General features: G+C 42.5%; 1 protein-coding gene across 1 annotated transcript in view; it reads right to left on the minus strand.

Annotated features, from left to right (window-relative positions):
- Positions 1-22,963, minus strand: part of ADAMTSL3 (ADAMTS like 3) — a 274,961-nt gene that overhangs the window by 45,208 nt on the left and 206,790 nt on the right. The window contains exons 21-24 of the mRNA XM_040968470.1: positions 20,391-20,544; positions 12,968-14,027; positions 4,107-4,234; positions 1,415-1,543 (exon numbers count right to left, since the gene is read on the minus strand). Coding sequence (XP_040824404.1) covers positions 1,415-1,543; positions 4,107-4,234; positions 12,968-14,027; positions 20,391-20,544 — 1,471 coding nt within the window. The remainder of the gene's footprint in view (positions 1-1,414; positions 1,544-4,106; positions 4,235-12,967; positions 14,028-20,390; positions 20,545-22,963) is intronic.

A 22,963-nucleotide genomic window follows, 5' to 3' on the forward strand; every position in this document is an offset into this window, starting at 1 on the left:
AAACTAGGCAAATATCGTGGTCCACAGTGTTCAATCAGCACACAGCAACACCAAAGGCCATACACACAGTCATCTTAACATGACGCATGTCTCCTTTGAAAAATGAATAAGTCTCTCTAAAGTACTGATTAAAAGCTAAGCACACACCCACTCACCTCCACCCCTCCTGGCTCCTGCAAATGTCCATGGATGCAGTCTACGTTAGAACACTTCAAACGTTCCCGGAAGCTAGGACTAAAAGATATGTTTTTTTTTTTTTTTTGGCTGCAAACCATTTATAGGACCCATGCCTACTCTTTTTTTTGATCATAATATACATTTTCATGCACCTTTTGAAGACCACTCACAAGCGTAGATTTCAAAAGTCTTTTTGCACAAAAGTAAACTGATCATTCAATTTCATTCTCCACAAGCTTTCTTAACTTCCCTGGTGATGCTTACTGAAAGTTGGCTGATGTACAGGCTCAGGTGAAGACTTAAGAATTCATGGTTTAGGGCCCGGCGGCATGGCCTAGCAGCTAAAGTCCTTGCCTTGAACGTGCCGAGATCCCATATGAGCACTGGTTCTAACCTCAGCAGCCCCACCTTCCCATCCAGCTCCCTGTTTGTGGCCTGGGAAAGCAGTTGAGGACAGCCCAAAGCCTTGGGACCCTGCACCCACGTGGGAGACCTGGAAGAGGTTCCTGGTTCCTGGCTCCAGATCGGCACAGCACCGGCCATTGCGGTCAGTTGGGGAGTGAATCATCGGACGGAAGATCTTCCTCTCTGTCTCTCCTCGTCTCTGTATATCTGATTTTGTAATAAAATGAATAAATCATTAAAAAAAAAAGAATTCATGGTTTAACCACAGAATTGCCTTCTGCGATGGCCAAGTCAGACAGAAAGTATTATTTTATCCTATCTGATAATAATACTAGAGAAGAAGATGTCTGCTACAACTGGTTTGTCTACCATGTAACTGCAGCCACTGTGGCACTGGCTGCTGTTGGCAACCCAAAGTAAAACGCAAGTCAGGGGACATTAACATTCCTGCTTCCCGATGTGGCTTTGTCCGCATGGCTTTTCTATCGACTTGGAAAATACATCTAACAATTTCAGACAAATCTTGTTTGGGCTCCATGTGGTCACTGAGCAACCACCTGATTAAAAATTGATCTCTCCTATGGATCCACTCACATGGACAGAGTTCAGCTTTTGTTGCATGAACACTGCACCATAAGTGGCAGTCACCGTCCACACCGGAAATGAACAAACTGGCCTTGTATTTTATACATCACTCTTGTGAGCAGATAGGAGTATTTGGTCTCCTGAAAATCCCTATCAGACTGGGATGTGGAACATTAAAATGCAACCAGCATCTCCTGGTAACACTGGACTGGCTGTGCACCCTCCCCTGGGGAGTGACTACACTTACCTCTCACAGGACACTGGATTGTCACATTTGCTTGAAGGGCTGCCTCTACGAGGCCTCCGACCACTACAGACAGATGTTTGTGTGCCGGCTTCGTGGTGTTTTTTTCAATAGACAAGATGACTGGGGCCTCTTGAGTCAAAGGAAGTAGAAAGCTGTGTTAAGTTTGGGTTGTAGTTCTTTGGTAAACATAGCTGAGCTTTCTGAAAGCAGGCAGGGTAGACTCTCTCTGTAGCTTTAATGGTGCACCATACGGAATTACACAAACATAGCTGCAGGTGCTCCCTGGACACATGGATAGTGGGTGGATGGATGGATAGATGGATGAGGATTGCAAAAAAACTGCCTAGAAATTTTGGCTTTAGAATTAAAGCTGAGGATAAATTCCTCTTGGATGCTTTGAAAAAAAAGGAATTAAGACATCCAGAAAAGGCAAAAAAAAAAAAAATTCCTACTGGGCATGAAAAAACATCTCTACCATGCACCTTAGGTATATTAACACAAGGACAGCACACACCAGGGAGGGGGCCATCTGATTTCTTATTGGGATGAGGTACGTGAGGTATTGGGAGAGAGGACAGATGGAGATGGGGAAGAGGGCTTTTGTCAGCTCTGTCATTCTGCAGAATTCTGCAGCTATCTGCACTGGATAACAATCTAAGAGGCATCCTGTTCCTAAATGACACATGCTTCAGTACAGAAAGAGATGCAAGCAGGTGCTTAAAATGTAAATGTGATCCCAAACACATCCCTTAGGAGGTTTTTGTGCCAGAGTCAGACTGACACATCAATGCCAGAATAAAACTAGGACTCAAAACTCTTTCAAAGTTGTATTAGTAGGTTCTTGTTGAACTTCTGAGAAGCTTGTCTGTGTATGCTTGGCGGAAATCTTCCCTCTCTAGGCTTCTAGTTCAAGTAAAACGGAAAAAAAAAAAAAAACCCAAACTAGATCTCTTTAATTTCTTCCAAATTCAGTTCTCTCATCCAATGTGTGGTTCAGAGAGGCTTTTTCTTAAATAAATCTATTACAGTCCCAAACAGAAAAGCCCTTTCTATCTAGAGGCTACTAACCATAAAAAGATCCAGTGAAAATATTATTTACATCTTTATTCATTGCAGAAAGTCTCAAAGGGGAAAATGTATCAAGTGCCCAATTTCTGAGCAGTGTGAGGTTATTATATGGGAATTAGAATAATCTGCAAGGGAAATTCAAAACTGGCAACTTAATTAATGTGAAACAATTACTTGAATGGACAAAAAAAAATCTTAAAAAGAGAGGCCACGAAGAGGTTAGACTCTATTAAGGCTTTTCATGTCCTTGGGGTTTTGATAATTAATAGATTAATTCAGCAGCACATTCGGGAAGCATACTCTGTGCCCGAGCTGGGACACAAAGTTGGCACCAAGACGACACGGCATGGTGGTGATGACATAGAGAAGGGGGCTCGTTGCCCAGTGGTGGCATGAGGGGGTCAGGAAGGACACTTGGCAGTGACTTTGATCCTCTGCTGTCAATGTGAGCTCTGGGGGGGGAGGTTGTGGGTATTTAGTTGACCATTTCACCTGCACAGTCAGTGCCAGAAGGGGTGATGTCACTTCAGCCATCTGGGCTGGCCACGATGCCTTCTGCACAGGTTGGGATGACCAGCAGTTCCCTTCTGTTCTGGAATGCCAGAGGCAATGTGAAGCTATCTTAAAAACTAGAAAGGTGTGAAGGCTTTGGCTGGGGCGTGGCTTTGGGGGAGTCACAGTGTTGTACTGTGGCTCCTGCAAGACTTCATTAAGTCTGAGTTGTTGTTCTGAGTCTGGTGGGATTGGAGAGGGGCATTTGAGGCCCCATCCCCACCAGAAGTTCCAGAACCTTGGAAATGACGTAGTTCTTGAACCAATGCACACTCATAGAACAGAACACACCTAAAGGATCAAGGTAGGGACTGAGGGCCCTGCCTAGGGAAGGCAGCTAGGGAAGGGACTCAGAACCCCCAAGTTAAACAGATGCAAGGAGCTTCTACAACCAGCTGACCCTTAGTGAAGGGCATTAGCACTTAGTTAGCTAAATGCTGAAATTTAGTGCCCGACATTCTCTCTCTTCTCTGAGCCACAAACTAGAGTTGGGGCATGTGTGTTTGTATTTTATATTTTAGTACCACAACATGAGCTCACCACAAGGAAGCAAACTTCATCCCATCTTAGCCCTGAAACAAATGTTCCTTTGCCAAATGTTCCTTTGACATTGTTCATATAAAAATGGCATTGTTTACCTTCTGTATCCTAACTTAATAATCACAGCACCCTGCAGGGGTTTTTAAGGATTGGTGACTATGCCAAAGCTAACCCTGAAAGGAGATAATTCTCTCTCCTTGACTGGTGGAACTTCAAAATGTGGTCCGTTACATCAACACCACTGATTAGACCCCGCCTCATTCATTCCTGATTCTTTAAGCCAGCTCCAGAGTGGCCATTTTCAATGTGAGATTCCCCAGAGAGGCAGCACAGACAGAATCGAGGAGCACGTTAAAGACGCAAAGCCTCAGGCTCCACCTCAAACCTGCGACTGGCAGCACCTGCAGCCCAAGCTTCACCAAGCCCTCCAGGGTGTTCCGGCACACACTGACATGTGCAATCTGCTCCTCTGGAGTTCAGTGTCAAGAACTATACAAAGATACACATTCTAGGTTTTAAGCATGGGCCTTACCTGCGTACAGCACAGAAGAACTTTCCACATTGGAACCAAGATGGTTAGCCACACTGCATTCATATATTCCTTGTTCTTTCCGTGAGGGATTCCGTATCTGTATCTTTCCAGCTCCATCCATAGTTATTCTGCAGGGCAGTCAAAAAGAGGATGCACTCAGGGAGACATGGTTAGCTTCTAGTAGGCCACAGCAAGATGCAGAGAAGGAAGACCGCAAAAATTATAGGGTTTGGGCTGACGGAGATTCCAGAGGGTGGTCTTGTCAAGCAAGGGGAACATTCGAGTTGGACAGAACTTGGAGAGACAGTATTCCCATCACACTTTACACGCCCAAACAGACTTTTTTTGGGGGGTGTGGTGGGGGATGAACTCAATGCTTAACCTACCATATTAAAATTTTTAATTTTAATTTTATTAATAATTTTATTTGAAGGGCAGAAACAGAGAAGGAAAAACAGATGGAGAAATATTTTCCAACCCAAGATCATTCCCCGAATGCCTACAACAGTCAGAACTGGATCAGACAGAAGCCAGGAAGCCTCAAAAACGTTACGTCACCAAGATGGGTGGGCTAAGGAAGTGCAGCCATCACTTGCTGCCTCCCAGGGTGCAACTCACCAGCAAGCGGCACAACTCAGACTCATCAGTTATGGGATGAGCGAGTCCCATGTGGGGACTTGACTGCCATGCCAAATACCCTCCCCTCTACCACGTTTTCAGAAAGAACAAAAATCACAATCTCCATAGTTTTCTGGATGTCATACTCATACTTTCTGGCCAAACCCTTCCTAACTAACTGCAGGTATGGATTTTCACACTAAAAGTGAGTTGGCATCTGGGAGGGCTTCTTTGCGGTGGACAGACGTCTCCATGTAACTGTTCATATGAAGTCAGTTGAGGCAACAACAGGAAGGCCCATGTTCCATATGGGATTTGGACCATGCTGCCATGAATCAGGCTATATTACATAAGTTCCTTACGGTTTCTCAATTACTGACACTCCTAAAAACCTGCTGAGAAAGAAAACCACAGCAAACATCAGAGCTGGTCAGCTGCATGTTAGCTGATGAGTATGGCAGAAAGAGTGTGTGTTCTGCTTTCATTTTATTTCTGTCTTGGTGATTTGTACCTGTTTTGAAGTCATCTGGATCATGGGCCCTTCTTGATTTCCCCATCCCCTCTGTAGACCTTAGCAATGGCAACAACTACCACTGTGACCCCACAGGCCGTATAGTTCTCCAAACTCAGCTACATCTTCATTTCCTGCCACCTCATGGTGCTCACTCTATGATCCAAACATAATAAACTCCTTCTTTCAGGACATTTCATGAGCTTTCACCACTCCCAGGCTTCTGCACATGTTGTTCACCTGATCTGAAGTGCCCTTTGCCTTTTCTGGCAAACTCCCATCTCCCCAGCAAGTCCAGCACCAAATGTAATTTTCTCCATGACATTTTCCCCAATACTCCTACAGTGATCTCTTTCTTTGCCCTTCTCTACCCTTTCTGGACCCGTTTTCTCTGGTTCAGTTATTGATTTGATGAAATCACTATTTCATCCCACTAGGTTGTGATTTTTTTTTAAAGAGCAGAAACCAAATCTTATTCACAGCTGTGAAAAGTCACAATGCAATGCCCGAGTACATGAATGATTAGAACAGAACAGAATGAAGGCACACGCAGGATGCAAATCCCACCTGCTGCACACATATGAAGAACTCAGAGGTAGCAGGCATCAAGCGAGAAAGCTCCCCAGAGCAACAGGAAGATGGCAGACCTAAACATCAGCAGGGTTGGATTTTCACTGACTAATTCTTAAGCAGCAGGGAGGCATGTGACACAGTGATTACGGTGCCCTTAGAATGCTTGAATCCCATTTCAGAGTGCCTGGTTCAAGTCCTTACTACTGTGCTTCTGATCCACCCTCTTGTTAATATGCATCCTGAGAGGCAACCAGTGATGGCTCACGTGAGTCCTTGAGTCCCTGTCACCTATAGGGTAAACCAGATGGAGTTCTGGGTTCTTGGCTGAGCCCTGCCTGCTGTGGGCATTTACGGAGTGAATGAGGCTGGAATATCTCTCTCTACATGTCTCTCCCTCTCTCTCTCTGCATTTCAAATAAAACAAAAACAAATAAATGAGAATCCCCATCAAGAAAGAATAGCTGGGTACAAACAGAAGTATAAGTCAGAAACACATATATTTAAAGAAGTAATATACTAACAGATATTTTCATCTCTTTGTATCTATATAACTTAGCAATCCTCAATTCCTTTTTTGTAGAAATGACTTCCCTTTGAGCCATTTCTGAGACGTCGTTGAGATGAGAAATATTTTTCCTCTCATTGAATAAAGGTCTTTAGGAACAGAATTCCATTTTTGAATTATTCCAGCAGAAAATGGTTTATGAGATTTAGAAAAATCTGACCATTGATAAGGATCTTTGCTACATAAACGGAACAAACATAAATTGGAGAGTACTTGGGTACATTTCAGAAAGAAAAAAAATAGAAATTGAATGATGGATCTTATTCTCTTAAAAAGTAAGACTAGATTTTGTTGAATAAATTTCCAATATTTTGTTCATACGCTGTAGCATGGTTTCACATCCCATATTCTGAGTAATCTTTGAGAAAATCATTGGCCCAGTAGGGTTAACCAAAAATATTCACAATAACCTATGAGGCGTATTAAAATAGCCTTTCCTGTATAATTCACACATCTGTGTGAGACCTTTTTTTTTCTCCAAATACTTCAGTTAGAACAGAATATCATTACAGAAGCACAAGCATGTAAACGAACCCATTTGTATTTTATTAAGGCAAACACTAGATTTACAAAGATAAAAAGTAAAAAAAAGGAAAGATGGCCGACCACGGAGGGTTGGTGTAAAGGAGAGTGCAGAGAGAGAGGGACAGAACATGGTGGAAAAGCAAGCAAGGAAAGCATAGAATTGCAGGGAGAGGTGCGCAAAATTCCCAGGACATTGCGGAATCAGGAGGATCCACGCAACTTGGAGAAGCTGCTAGAAAAATAAAAAGGAAGGGAAGGCAGCAACCCGTTTGAAATTTGGTGAGTCACAATCCCAGGCAGGGGGAAGGCTGGCGGGAGTCTCAGCCGACCCAGAGGTGACAAAGGCAGTTGGAAGAATCTTTTACAAGTACCCCCACCAATAGCAGCGGCAGCCATGGAAGTGCTGGAGGCCCCAGTATGGGTGGTGATATTGAACTTAGGGGTGACCTGGGCAGAGGTGGTGGCCAAGCAGGGGATCCCAGAGCCTGCTCCCCGAAAGGGGAACACCTTTGAGAGAGAGAGAGAGATGAACAAAAATCATATAGTAGTATTGATAGACGCAGAAAAAACTTTCGACAAAATCCAACACCACTTCATGCTAAAAACTCTAAACAAGGCAGGCATAGAAGGAACAATCCACAACTTAATGAAAGCAATATATGAAAAACCCAACACCAGCATCATACTGAATGGAGAAAAATTGGAACTCTTTCCACTGAGATCTTGAACAAGACAAGGATATCTGCTATCACCACTGCTATTCAACAAAGTCCTACAGGTACTCGCAGAGGCCATAAGACAAGAAAAAGAAATCAAAGGAATTCAAATAGGAAATGAAAAAGTCAAGCTCTCAGTATTCGCAGACGACATGATCCTATATATAGAAGAACTGAGAGACTCAATACAAAGACTGCTAGAACTTATATAAGAGTTTGGCAGGGTGGCAGGGTACAAAATAAATGAACCAAAATTAACAGCCATAGTGTATGCAAACAGCCCCAAGATGGAAAAAGATCTAACCAGCAGGGTACCGTTCAAAATAACAGAGAAGAAGATGAAGTTCCTAGGAATAAAGCTAACTAAAAATGTAGAAGACCTCTTTGAAGAAAACTACAAAAAACTTAGAAAAAAAAAATTAAAGGAGACCTCAAAAGATGGAGCAACATCCCATGCTCCTGGATAGGTAAAATCAATATCATTAAAACGTCCATACTACCAAAAGCAAAATATACATTCAATGCAATCCCAATGAAATTACTCAAACATTTTTCATAGAACTGGAAAAAATGATACAAGGGTTTATCTGGAAACACAAAAAAAAAAAACACAAATAGCCAGAACCATTTTGAAGAATAGGAAGTTAACAGGGGAATCAAAATTCCAGACCTCTGAACATACTATAGGTTGGTAGTTATCAAAACAGCCTGGCACTGTCACAGCAATAGAGAGGAGGAGCAATGGAGTAGAATAGAAGCAACAGATACACCACACAGATACAGCCAAATAATCTTTGACAAAAAACAAACAACAATCCAGGGAAATTGGAAGGTCTCTTCAATAAATGCTGTTGGGACAACTGGTTGATAGACTGCAGAAACAAGAAGATAGACCCACACTTTCACCATACACTAAGATCAAATTTAAATGGATAAAAGACCTAAACCTGCATCGAGAAACCTTCAAACTTTTAGAAGAAAATGTTGGAAACACCCTACAACATTTAGGTGTAGGCCCTGACTTCTTAAACAAAACACCAAAAGCAATAGCAATCCAGACCAAAATAAACAAATGGGACTACATCAAACCAAAAAGCTTCTGTACAGCAAAGGAAACAATCAACAAAGTAAAAAAGCAACCCACAGAATTGGAGCAGATCTTTGCACATTACATAGGTGATAGGGGGCTAATCTCCAGTATATACAAAAATCTCCAGAACAACCAAAACACCAAAACAAACAAACCACTCAAGAAATGGGCACAGGAAATGGACAGACATTTCACAAAGGAACAAACCCAAATGGCAAACAAACACATGAAAAAATGCTCAAGCTCTCTGGCAATAAGGGAAATCCAAATTAAGACAACAATGAGGTACCACCTAACACCAGTAAGAATGGCTCACATACAAAAAAACCACCACCAACACCTGCTGGCGAGGATGTGCGGAAAAGGGAAACCTACTCCACTGTTGGGGGGTACAGCCTCTGTAGAAATCAGAATGGAGAACACTCAAACAACTGAAAATCTGCATACCATATAATCCAGCAAAAGCACTTCTAAGAATATATCCAAAACACCTGTTACACCAGAAACCAACATACCCCTATGTTCATAGCCGCACAGTCAGTAATTGGAAAAAATTGGAAGCAACCAAAATGCCCAACAAAAAAAGACTGGATAAGAAAGCTATGGTTCATTTACACCATGGAACACTATTCAGTTATTAAAAAAAATGAAATGCATTTCTTTGTGGCCACATGGGCCCAATTAAAAACCATTATGCTAAGGGAAATGAGCCAATCCCAAAAGGTTAGATACCACATGTTTGCCTTAATTTAAGATGAAATGATGTCAATCTGAAAAATGGTACCTGTAAATTATAATATTATTTCAACCTCAAACAGCCTGTATCACATGCAATAAGATATTGTGATGTAACCAATGAACCAACAATCAATGTGAATCAGACTGCTTATGATCTACATTAAAGAACTGAAAAACCTAATTTGCTTTTAATACCCTATGTTACTCTGCAATGGATCTGGAGAGCAGAGAAATCTTCCACCTTCTTAGAATGTGTGAGGAAGACATTAAGTATAACCTATCAAGAATATAGCAGGTAACTTATACACAGCAGAATCAAATCTGCACTAGACATTAGTAATACTATAAAAACATACAGTGGGAATCAGGAGTGATCCTGACAGCTGCTTAACACAGTCATGTGCATGGAGCAGGAGGACAGGAGGACGCTTGTATCCCAAACCTGGAGACTCCCGGATCCTCACCTAGGACTATCATCAGTACGGGCACCAAGGGTTATATCCCAACTGCCAAGGAGACTAGTGCCCTCATAGGCCAAGAATTCTGAGGTCATCCATTCCCTTTCAGAACTCCACATGGGATGGAAGAAGCCCAGATCCTTCCTCACAGGAACTAACGTCATCGGAACAACAGCTGGGAGCCCTGCGCAGTCCTCAGAAACAGAAGAACAGTAAACTTCCTTTGGGACTCCGGAGAGGAGCTTTCTCTGGTCTTTACTTAGTTTCAACTTTGGATCCCCACCCTCTCTTGCAATGACCATAAGGGTTGCTCTGGAGGCCCCCCCCCCAAAAAAAATTAGATTAGATAGACAGAGACCAATAAGGAAAGCTTAGAACAGACAGAAAACGTTCAGCTTGGACTCACATATACCTGACTAGGTAGGACATAAAGATTAGTTACACCTAACTGGGGTATTGAAGATTTCTCTGCACACCCCTCCTAAGACTGTTCGTTAACATATGCATGGTACATGCTCCCAGTGAGGGACTCATGACTGGATATGAACTGTACTACTGCAACAATGTGGAGGAATCCAACATGGAGGGAGGGCACGGGAGGGGGTTGGGGGAATCCCCGAGCCTATGAAACTGTGTCACAAAATGAAATAATAATAAAAAAAAGATATAAAGCAATTATCTCATTATCCATGATTTTAAGCAGAGGTATACTGCTTTTCAAAACATGCTATTTACATCAACAGGTAATGGACTTTTGCTTTTCTAAATGGGTTAACAGAGATCATTTAAATGCTTCTCTTAGTTTCTGATAAGGTAAATAATAATGGATGCAATTCTATTTACAAAAGCTCTTTGGATCCTATAATTATTTTCAAAGTTAAAGAGGATCTACAATCAAAAAGTTGGAGAATCACCTTCAAAATTTCAATGAATTCTGGTGCTTACACGTCTAGGCTAAAACAAAAATTTTAAATTTTCCTATCTTTCTATTGTAAGACCTACTCTAACAATTTATCACTTAAAAAAAAACAACTAAATTATGCCTACATATCTTCTGATGTTTCCTGTATTAGGCTCAATGCACAAGTGCATGATAAAAATAAAACACTTGCAGTTTGAGGGGCTGGTGCTCAGTTGGCCAAACCTCCAACTGTAAGTGCCAGCATTCCATATGGGTGCCAGTTCATGTCCCAGCTGCTTCACTTTTCATCCAGCTCCCTGCTTGTGCCCTGGGAAAGCAGTCAAGGACGGCCCAAAGCCTTGGGATCCTGCACCCACATGAAAGACCCAGAAGAAGCTCCTGGTTTCAGATCATCTCGGCTCTGGCCATTGCGGCCACTTGTGGAGTGAACCAGTGGATGGAAGATCTTTATCCCCTCCTCTCCTTCTCTTTGTAAATCTATCTTTTTCAATAAAAATAAATAAAAATCTTAAAAAATGAAAACAACCTCCAGTTTGAAAGGGCCTTATGGTCTGCAGAATAATTTCCCAGCTGCAGTTTTGTTTGTTTTGTAATCATCCCTGTAGGTACCAAAATTGCAGCAGGAGCTCTTACATTCCAATGAAAAGGAAGCACCGTGTCTACAAGTTTTTGGGAACCAACAATGAGGTCTGAAGACAGGAATGCAAAAGTGAATTGTTCTCTGTTACTCTCTCACATAAAATAAATGAAATACATTTTTTTTTTTTGCACCAAAACTGCAGGGTAGAGTCCAGTGCCATAGCATAATAGGCAAATATTCCACCCATGGTACTGGCATCCCATACGGGTGCTGATTCATGCCCCAGTTGCTCCACTTTGATCCACCTCCCTGCTTGCAGCCTGGGAGAGCAGCAAAGAATGACCCAAAGCCTTGGGAGCCTGCACCCACGTGGGATAACCAAAAGAAACTTCTGGCTTCAAATAATAGGCTCAACTCTGGCCGTTGTGGCCATTTGGGAAGTGAACCAGGGGAAAGCAGATTCCTGTCTCTGTAAAATCTGCCTTGAAAAAAAAAGTTGTAGCATAACAAAGTCACTTGAGATTTGCAGGTTTTCCAAGCTGCTCTTTGGGACCGTAGCCTGTTCTGACTAATCATAAAGTCACGGGGCTCTTTTTCTCACCCAGCTCTTGAGAACACTGTGAACCCCCACTCCAGAGGGCTGCGGTACCCCCACTCCAGAACACTGTGAACCCCCACTCCAGAGGGCTGAGGTACCCCCACTCCAGAACACTGCGAACCCCCACTCCAGAGGGCTGAGGTACCCCCCTCCAGAACACTATGAACCCCCATTCCAGAGGGCTGAGGTACCCCCACTCCAGAACACTATGAACCCCCATTCCAGAGGGCTGAGGTACCCCTACTCCAGAACACTGTGAACCCCCACTCCAGAGGGCTAAGGTACCCCCACTCCAGAGGGCTGAGGTACCCCCATTCCAGAACACTGTGAACCCCCACTCCAGAGGGCTAAGGTGAGTGCCCGTGCGGCCACACATGTCTGAGACGCACAATTTCAACACAGTGTTTTAAAGGCCTTACGGTGGTCTTATGGACAAATATTCATTGCTGTACAAAAGGAGAATCTATCTACATTTAATTCCATTCTTACTGTGTCCAACTGTGTGATAGTGATTGGGATAAAACAGGGGCCTAATTTTTAAAATTCTGGTGCATATGTGAAAGACACATTCATATATACATGTATATATATAAAATGTGCTTATATGCATATAAAGTAATGTAATTATATATGTGTGTATGCATACTATATGTGATATACATGTATATGTATGTATATAATTGCTGTGTATAATATGTGTACACAACATAATGTATATATACATGTGTATACATAATTATATTACTTTATAAGCATATAAGTAATACAAGTACACATATGCTTATATATAATTACATACTTATATTTAAACATATGTATGTGTGTAAGTATATATGTATATTATATAAGTGTATGTATAATATAAGTCTATTTAATTTCTTTCTTAAAGGATGCTGTGCAAATACATTTCAGAAAACTGGGATGGCCATTAAGGGGAGACAGAAACGAGACCTCTTCGTGTACCTACTTTGCCGAGGGCTGTAACCGGGCTCCATCCTTGGTCCATGTGTAGGTGGCCCCCCGGGCGGCAGCCAGGTCACACAGTATATTGATGATCTCTGTCTTTGTGGTAATGTACACTGTATTTCCAATCCTTGCGTTGAGCGTCTTGTTAAATGAAATGGAGACGGGTTGATTTTGCCTGACAGGAGTCCGTTCCTTGGGTTTCCATGTCTTTTTTGCACTCCAGCTGTGGGGCACACTCCCGGTCTGCCCCCTGAGCTGAGCTGCGGGAGGCGCATCTTCCCGGAGACCGTCCCACTGCATGTGTGCCGGCTGCCCCTTAGCTAATTCGGCCACTATCTGGTAGATCACCTGGGATGCCAGGTCATCGCTGACCTCTCCCATCTCCAGCAGCTGGCTCATGTTTCTTATCAGCTCATCAAACTGGGCTGTATCCATACTGTAGGCGCCCTGCTTCACAGCCGCTTCAAACTGTTTGTTCTTGTACTCCCAGGTGTTGGGGTCACCTGCAGGATCGCTGCAATGGCCTAAAAGAGCTCTCAAAAAAGGCTGGTTATGGATGCGTCCATCTGGCGGATGGAGCTCATTTTTATTACTCCGCGTTTGCCACATTTTATGCCACGTGGCTCCCAAGCCATTGGCCTCATTGTGGTCTATCCCGGGAAACTCCTTCATGCGCTCTCTCAGGGCCGGGTGCGCCATGAGCCGGTTGTCAGTTCCAATCAGCTTGAGGACAACCGTTTCCTGCGCGGGGCCAGCCAGGCACCGGTACACGCCGATGTCCGGGGCTGCGAGGCTGTGAATTTTTAGCGAGCCTGACTTGGTGACACCATGCCGTTTGGAGTTGTGAACGCAGCGGCCGTCCTTCTCCCAGCGGATCAGATGCTTCTGGAATCGTCGCACGGGGCATTTGATGATCACAGACGTGTTGGGTAACAAGTAGGCTCTGCTCCCCACCGTCAGGTTGATCCGCTTCTCTTCCCTAGTCTGAATGTACACTCTTTGCACGCTGAGTATCTGAGGACGCTGCTCGCTTGACTGGGCCTTCATCTCTGGTTTGACTTCTGCAGGGGAAAGAAGAGAATGCAAAGCAATCATCCCAAACAGAAAAATGTGTGTGGACAGTCATCTTCCCAGGTCGAGACAAGTCAACCAGTGGATCTGTTCTACTCTTTTTAAAACGGTTGAGAATAAAAAAGATGAAGAGCATCGTCCTAGAAGCTCAATATCAACTCCAACATTCGACACTTTAAAAAGGGGCTCTCCAACTTTGCTACACATTATGATCACCTGTCTGAATTACAATGACTTCAGTCACCTGCATCTCATCCTTGGACATTCTGACGAATGGGGTACAGCTGGGCAGCAGAGTCTGCGCAATCTCTCCCTTGTGTCTTACTCTGTCATAGAAAATACCCGAAACGGGGCACTTCATAAGGACAAGAGATTTATTTTGGCCCAAGGATTTGGAGGAGGTAAGTTTAACAGCATGAGCACCAGTATCTGCACGGTGACTGGTGGGGGATTCATGGAGGTTTAACTGGGAAACAGAAGGCAAGCAGGTGCACGTGGCAGAGTATGACTTAGGCAAGCTGCCAGGCTTGTTTCCTGACCTAATCACATATTAGCCTTCTTGGGTCATTTATTTCCTTTTTTTTTTTTTTTAACTTATCTGCTTCTGATTTTATTCATCTGGTTGTATTTTTTTTAAGAAAAAATTTTGTTTTATGATATAGTTCCACAGGCTGTGGGGTTGCCCGTGCCCTTCTCCAAGGTCCCTCCCCCCACTGATTTCCCCTCTAGTTTTACAACGGATGTCCTTCACAAGTCCATCATGCTGTTATTGACGTGTTTCCCGACAATGTAGGCATGGACATTGTCAGAGAGTCCATCATCTCACTGTTGGGATAGTTTCAGTTCTTTCACTGGGAGTCCGTCTCTAGTCTGTATACACAGAGACATACAGCACTCTGTCTCCATATCTCAACATATGTTTCCACTAAACTTCCATTATATATCCTTGAAAACAGCCCACAACAGGGTGAAAACATTTTCCCCAACATGAAGTTAACAAACATGCTACAAAAAATAAAAATGCATCCCAAGAGCGGTGAACATGAGAACTGAAAACCTTCATGTAGGAATAGATGCTAGTGCGTGACCCTTGTGAAACTGAAGGAATTACAATTAAAAACTAAAGCTTCATTACTCATGATATGTAGCAAAATAGTGTTGAAAGGGATGTTTACAATCTCAGGTGTTTACAAGCAATCCACATCTTATGGATGATCAATTAATGAGTCACAAGAAATTATTGGGATAGATACAAAGAAGTAGGAAGTATGAAAAGATTTACAGCAAAAATAATTAGGTTTGACACCACAAAACTGCAAATCGAAACAAGAAAGGGCCATTTCAAAAGAAGCTGAGTAAACCAACCCCTTAGCCATATCATCATTGAGTTCACCAAGGCACAATCACTTAAAATAAAATTAGAGGTGAAACAGAGATGGTTCCAACTTTTTACATTGTTGACATGGCAGTAGCAGGTGTTGCATTTTTTTTTTTTTTGCTGTCTAGGTATATTTACAAATTTCATTGAGTTTATCTTCATTCCTTAGTAGGAATGTATTCTCTGCAGATTTTCCTTGATTCCTGGTATTCCTGCCTCTATTACCTCCTTCATTTGTGGGGTTGGTTACATGTGTGTGTTTGTTCTCTGTTGTTGTTCTGTGTTTTTGATGGAAGTTATCTTATATCACAGCAAACATGTGGTATCTGACCTTTTGGGATTGGCTCATTTCCCTTAGTATAATGGTCTCCAGTTGGGCCCATTTGACTATAAACAGTTGTATCTTATTCTTTTTAAAAGCTGAGTAGTATTCCATAGAAGAGATGAGCCACAGTTTCTTTATCCAGTCCTCTGTCAATATGCATATAGTTTGTTTCCAAGTTTTTTCAAGTTTTTTCAATGCATGTTGCTTTCGCATGTATCAGAGCCTTTGGATATATTCCCAGGATTGGAATTTCTGTGTTATATATATATATATATATATGTGTGTATATATATATATATAATATATATTATATAATATAATATATTATATATTATATATATTATATTATATGTGTAATATATATATATATCTCCATGTATGTTTCCCATTTCTATTATTTTTAACTTGAAAATATACTCTTTATTCACTTGAAGATGTAGGCAGAAAAAATTCCTCCACACACTAAAAATAATGCACATATCATAGTACACAAGGTTCTATCACTATTCCAAAAGACTCACTTGAAAATCCTGCTTGGTTATTGGTCTCAGTGGAACTCTCCTAGAAAAGGGAGATTTGTGTATGGATAACTTTGAAGCACATATCAAAAGTAGAATGCAGATTGGGCCAAAGTCAGACTTTTGAAGTCAGGCAACTGAGCCATGTGTGGAGGGCAGTAAGATTTGCCATAGGGATCCAAGTGTGAATACTGGTGCTCTTCCCGGGACAGTGTGAAAGCTCCCAAGCAGAATGGTTCAGGCTGGCAATGAACCTAAGCTGGTGAGAGATCCATGGACCAACTGGATGCCCTGGACCCAACTTGGAGATGGACTGCACCTGTCTTCAAGTTTGCTGGTAGCCTGATGTCTCTCAGTTGAGCTTAGTAACTTCAAGCTGATGGAACCCTGACCTTGTTCAAGGGGAGCTATGGCACCTGCAGGTGGAGGATAGGCTTGGCCTTGGTCAGAGTGCCTGCTGGAGTGTCTGGGTAAATCACTCCCTCTGGCTACATGCTCATTCGCGGGCAGGCACTGGGACCCACACTGGCTTCTTTCCCAGCTCATATCAGGATCCAGAGCAGTTCAGTCAGCAGGTGGACCTGTAGGAGAGTGGATTGCAATTCCAGCCAGAGACAGTACTCAAGGATTCTGCCAGGCTGCCAGGTTCACCACTTGGCACTTCCTCTCTTGGGACTCCTGTGAGTCTCTTCAGAGCAGTGCCCGGTGTGGTGTTACCAGACACATTGTTCCGGTGAGCAACTGGCCTGGCCCTAGGTGACTGCATTTTTCAGTATGTGGAATGACAACGCTGGTCACTCCTGCAGAGGAGACAGGCACCTTATGCATCATGTCACCCCTCCTAGTGGTCCTACTGTTTGTACTGGCCATGAGAAATGCTACATGCTTGACTCTCTAGAAAATGAAACTTTCTCCAGGTCCTTCTTTTGGGGTTTCAGTGCCAGGCTGCCGTTATGCAACCCATTATTCTGCTGCAACCCAGACCTCCTTACTTCTCTCTTTCCTTCTGGAGTGAAGCTCCAACAAGCTCAACTGGACCTGGGCATTTTTCATAGCTTCTCTTCAACTTCTTGAAGGACAAGGACACAGGCAGTTGAGAGGAGTCTTTGAGAGAGGCAGTGGTGGGATTTACTATGAAAGCCTTCAAGGCTGATAGCTCTAGAACATTCCAGGCCTGTCTGAATAGTAAGTGGCTCTTATTTACTACTCCAATTTTCAGACAAAGGAAATCTGCTCCAAGAATCCCACTACTGACTTTCTGGGAATGGCCACCAACACTCTCTCACAATTGCAACCTCTCCTTTTGGAATTCTCATTTGACCATTCTAAGACATGTGATGTTCCCAACTATGTATCCATGCGCTTCTAGTTTTTTTCAAATATGTGAAGAAGTTCTATTAGTTCTTTTTATTAAATGCAGCCATTGATCTCAGGCTTGTGTTTGAAGAGAGACTTAGTATCGATTCATTCTTGCTACCTATTATTAGTCTGTTTAAGTACTCTATTTCCTCCTAATACATCTTGGTAAGGTGTGTTTTTCCAGGCATCTGTGCATTTCTTATAGATGATCAAATTTACACATACTTGTTCATAATGATCTTTAGTACTTCCATAGTGTAGGTTGTAGTGTCTTCACTTCCACATTTGATTTTATTTTTCTCTTTATCTTAGTCTAGCTAAGGGTTTTCACTTTTGTTTGCTTTTGAAGAAAAAAAATGATGATGCTCTGCTTTTTAACTTCTTTAAAAGATTTATTTTTTTTTTCATTGAAAAGTCAGATACACAGAGAGAAGGGGAGGCAGAGAGGAAAATCTTCCATCTGATGATTCACTCCCCAACTGACCGCAATGGCTGGTGCTGTGCTAATACAAAGCCAGGATCCAGGAACTTGTTCCAGGTCTCCCACATGGGTGCAGGGTCCCAAGGCTTTGGGCCGTCCTCAACTGTTTTCCCAGGCCACAAGCAGGGAGTTGGATAGAAGCAGGGCTGCTGGGATTAGAACCGGTGCCCATACGGGATCCTTGTGTGTTCAAGGTGAGGACTTTAGCTGCTAGGCCACCACGCTGGCCCTGATTTTTTTTTTTTTTTTTACTTCTTTTATATTCATTCTGTGTCATTGATTTTCTTCTATCAATTCGGAATTTGGTTTATTCTGGTTTTTCTAGTTCCTTCTAATGCAGCTATAGGATGTTTATTTGAGGTCCCTCTGTATTGTGACTGCTATAAACTTTCTTCGCACCTCTTTAGTTGTTTTTCACAGGTTTTGGTATGTTGTATGTCCACTTTGGTTTGTGTAAAAAAAACTGTAAAATTTCCTTCTTAATTTCTTCCTTGATCCATTGGTTATTCAAGAATAAGTTGTTTAATTTCTGCCTGTTTGTATACTTTCCAATCTTGTTATTTATTTCTAGTTTGACTGCAATGTGGTCGGAACAGACTTACCATACAATGAATATTTGTGTGTGTGTGTGTTTGTGTGCTGTTTTTTTGAGTTTCTATAAAAAAGCTGATTGCAAAACCAAGGTTACACACACACTTAAAATTTTGAAATAGTTTATGGAAAATAAGTACCATGAAAAATTGTGCATGGGTTTTACATATTTCTGCACCAAAGTAAGCATTTTTTTAGTTCCATTTTCCACAAGCTCTTTGATGTACTTATTGAAGTACAAAAACGTCTGTGTATATTATATAGACACACACGGTTTAAGAGGCAGACATGTTTTCAGATGCTTGATGGTTGTTGCTGTTGTTGTTATTGTTGTGGGAATAGCATAGAGTGTGCTCACAGAAACCCACATGGTCCAGCCTGTTTCACAGGCTGTATCTGTGAGCTCCAATGGTCATGATGAATACATGAGATTAAATCAAGCCTAAGCTAAAATGATGTAATCAAGAGACATGGTAATCGGAAAAATGCTGCCTTGAATAACACGGCAAACTGTTGCGTAGAAAGTTCGTTTATAAGTAGGGGTATACTCTAAAACACATTTCTGTACGAGTGACATAACTGCTTATCATCATTATCAAGTGCTACGTGCTGCACATCAGCAGAGGTGCTGTCCTCTCAGGATGGGCAGTGTAGCAGGTGTGTCTGCACCAGCATCGAAACAGACAGGTGAATGATGTGCTATGTTCCGATGGCACTATAGCCATGATGCCACAGGCAAAGGGCACTTTCCAGCTCTGTTATAATCCTAGGGGGAAGCAAAGGTCTCCCCATGTGTGGAGTTGCTACTACGAGGGGCACGACTGTGTGTGTGTGTGTCTACTTTTGTATATAGTAGAAACACACACATATTTTCCCTGATGTTGCATTTATATAAGCATAGTTCATTTCTGATTTTTCCAACCAGAGGATGAGGGGATTATCTGAGATAATGAATGTTATATTATAGCCAAATAAACAAAGGAAAACGAGAAACATTCCAGTAGTTGTAACTGCCAATGTGCTTGACCCAAGCCTACCTTCCCACCACCCATTAGCCTCCTGATTTTCGTTTGCAGCACTGACAACCTTCAAGGCCTCTGTATGAACCCCTCACAGGAAACATACTGCCACGTGTGCAAACATACATTCCTTCATGTACACGGAAAGTGGGGATACATGCCACTTGAGTCATGCTTGATGGCAAGCTTAATATTTATAATGAATGGAAGAGGTGTCCAAACTGTCGTTATTTAAAATGAAAGTTACTCCCAGGCTTGCAGTCTTATTGGTATTAGATTATACACAATTTTAAAAAATGTGTTAAAATGCTCAGCTTTTGAAACAGAGTGAATCCAAACACAGAGTCAGCTAGGTGACATTTCAGCTTACCTTCCAAGAGGAATGTTCGTAAGCTCTGAGAGGAAGCCATCTTAGCAGAAGTGGAGAATCTAAATCCTAGCAAGAAAGCCTTAAAGGTTCATGTGTTGAGTGGATGGCCATTTCTTAAAACTGACACTGCTTAGGAAGTCTAGGTATGCCTTAGACTTTCACATTCTACTATCTGCTTGCTTAAAGCGTTTCTGGGTTCTGTTTGATTCTCTGCACTCACAGGTCAGATACATGGCTGGTGCCGAGAGAGACATGGTGACAGAAGGAGTAGAGTTAGCCTGTCTTGGTGAAGCATACACGTCACATACTTACTGCTGCATGCAGGCATCTGGCAACTTCGGACCAGCGGGAACCCAGGCAGAGCCCTGCACATCGCCTCGCTGACAGCCACACGGCGGCCTTTGGCCGTCAGCCTTTGGCACACCTGCTTTCTTCTCTGAGTTCCAGCACCACAGCTGACGGAGCACTGCAATGAGAGGTGTGCAGAGTCAAGGGAGCGTGGCCAGGTGAACCCAGCCAAAGATGGCAAGGTCTCCAAGGGAGAAAGAGGGGACGCTCTAGCAAGCCACTTGCTAGGCTTGAGTCTCATAGAGGATGGCTGGAGTTGGTGCTCTCCTCCTCCCATCCTCCTCTCTCCTTTCCCCTCCTCCATTCTCCCCTTCCTCCATCCTCTCCTTTCGTTTTCATTCTTTCTTCTTTCTTGTCCCCTCCATTTTTCTCTCCCTCCCTCCTGCCTTCCTTCCTCCCTTTCTCTCTCTCTGAGTTAATCACAGAGGTTAATGATTCCACTAATTTATTGTCATGGCACTTACTTTTCTGGCATTGTAACTGAAATCTAATTTATCTAGTTTTCTCATTAGATTTTATGTCCTTTATTTTTAGCTGTCTCATTATATAGTAAAATGCTTTTAAAAAGAGCTGACATGGCCTTATTGCCAACAATCCAAGAAATAAAAAATATTAAAAACTGCTCTTTATAAAGTAACATTCAGTATGTGCACATGCAAAAAAACCCACTCTAACTGCTACACATTAAGTAGCATTATTATGTACATATGTAATTTACATTTAAACAGCTGATGCAATTTTATCATGTATTATATATAATATACTTGCAACTTAATATATGCAAGTATATTAGAAAAAAATAAAATGAAATTGTGGAATGTGTGGTTTTTAATTCCCCAAAGTAGTCTAAAGTTAACAAAGAAGATTTAAGAAATCAACAAGGCATTTGGCTAGTGATTTTTTTTTTTTAATTATTTATTTGAAAAGGAGAGAGAGAGAGATAGGAAGGATCTTCCATCCTCTGGCTGACTTCCCTGGCCAAGACCAGAAGTCTGAAACTTCATCCAGGTCCACATTGGTAAGGAGCCAAAGCACTTGGCCCATCCTGCAATACTCTTCCAGGAGCATTAGCAGGGAGCTGGAGCAGAAGTGGAATAGCTAGGACTCCAAAGGGCACTTCTACATGGAGCGGATGGCCTTGCAGTCCACGGCCCATAGTTAGTGATTTTTAATGATATATTTTGACTTAAGTGAGTAACTATCAATTTGCTGATAGGAAGGATGAAATTTGCTCTGCAAATTTCCAATGAGTTTTTTGTGGTATGATTTAGATAATGCCATGTCCTGTTCTTCTCAACATCAATTCTGCTTATGTCTGCTGTTCCTCATCTGCTTGGCATGTCTGAATGGCTTCTGAAAACCAAGCTGCTGTGTCTGTTCTCCACGGTGTTTATCTGGCCTGTTCTAGCCCTGGCAGCCCAAGCTGCCAAGCTCAAGCTCTTGAAATCCAGGCCTACTTTTTCCTCATGAACTTTGAGGATCCGAGTATCTCTCTGTTTTCAGTTCTTCCTTTCCTGTGTGTGTTGCTTGTGATGGAGCTTGTGTGTGTGTACCCCTTTTATGTTTTCTCATCCATTCCCCACCCCATTGCTCCAGTTGTCTTTTCATCTCCTTCCATTGTTTTCTGATCTCTTCTGTGAACTTGAACCTTACTTTTTCCATGATAGTCATCTCCTTGGGAAGGAAGGACTAAGTCAACTTCTTGGCACCTTTCCCAGAGGGTGGGGTTGGGGGGGCACCTGTACTGCATCATTCCCATGGCTCTTGCATTGTACCTCTTTCCCCACATGCTGATCCGACCTTCCCCACTCCCTTCTTGTTCACCCTTAGATTTCATGCCGGTGGTGAGAAGGCTTATGGCTGTTTGGGAATTGCACAGGTAGGGCAGGTGACATCAGTGTGTTGTATTCAACACTCTCTCACCACATCTCTTATTTCCCTTATTCTCTTCAGATTTCAGCATTTGAATGGGTGGCGTGACTAAGCTCCCTGGATAATCAGCAATAGCTGCATCCTGGCCTTTGTCTCACTACTCCTCTGGCAGTCTTCCTTGGTGACAAGGCTCAAAGCTATGTTTTCAGCTCTATCTCTCCCCATAGTTTCAGGGGTGGCTCATGGTCCTGCACTCAAAAACTACTACGTAGGCCATTAAGGTCTGTCACACTGTGTCCTGTAGAAATCTATACCCCTCTCAATGCCAGAGGATATACTGGTCAGTTTTCAGGTTTGCCTCTCATTTGGGTCTGGATTTTATGGTCTTGGGAGGTATGTTTCTTAATGTATAGTTTGGGATTAGGCCACTTTATTGTTCTTTGAAGATGGAGCATTCTTTTTCATTCTTTTTGTGGGTTGGGCTTCAAAGGATAGAAATGGAATTTTAAAATGCCTTTATGTAAGGCCAGTACAGTGGCTCAACAGCTGGCTAATCCTCTGCCGGCAAGTATCAGCATTTTATGTAGGTGCTAGTTCATGTCCTAGCTGCTCCACTTCCCACCCAGTTCCCTGCTTATGGCCTAAGTAAGCAGTAGAGGAAGGGA

The sequence above is a fragment of the Ochotona curzoniae genome, unplaced genomic scaffold (assembly GCF_017591425.1).
Source record: "Ochotona curzoniae isolate NIBS_2020 unplaced genomic scaffold, NIBS_Ocur_1.0 scaffold_4701, whole genome shotgun sequence".
In the NCBI taxonomy this organism is placed as follows: domain Eukaryota; kingdom Metazoa; phylum Chordata; class Mammalia; order Lagomorpha; family Ochotonidae; genus Ochotona; species Ochotona curzoniae.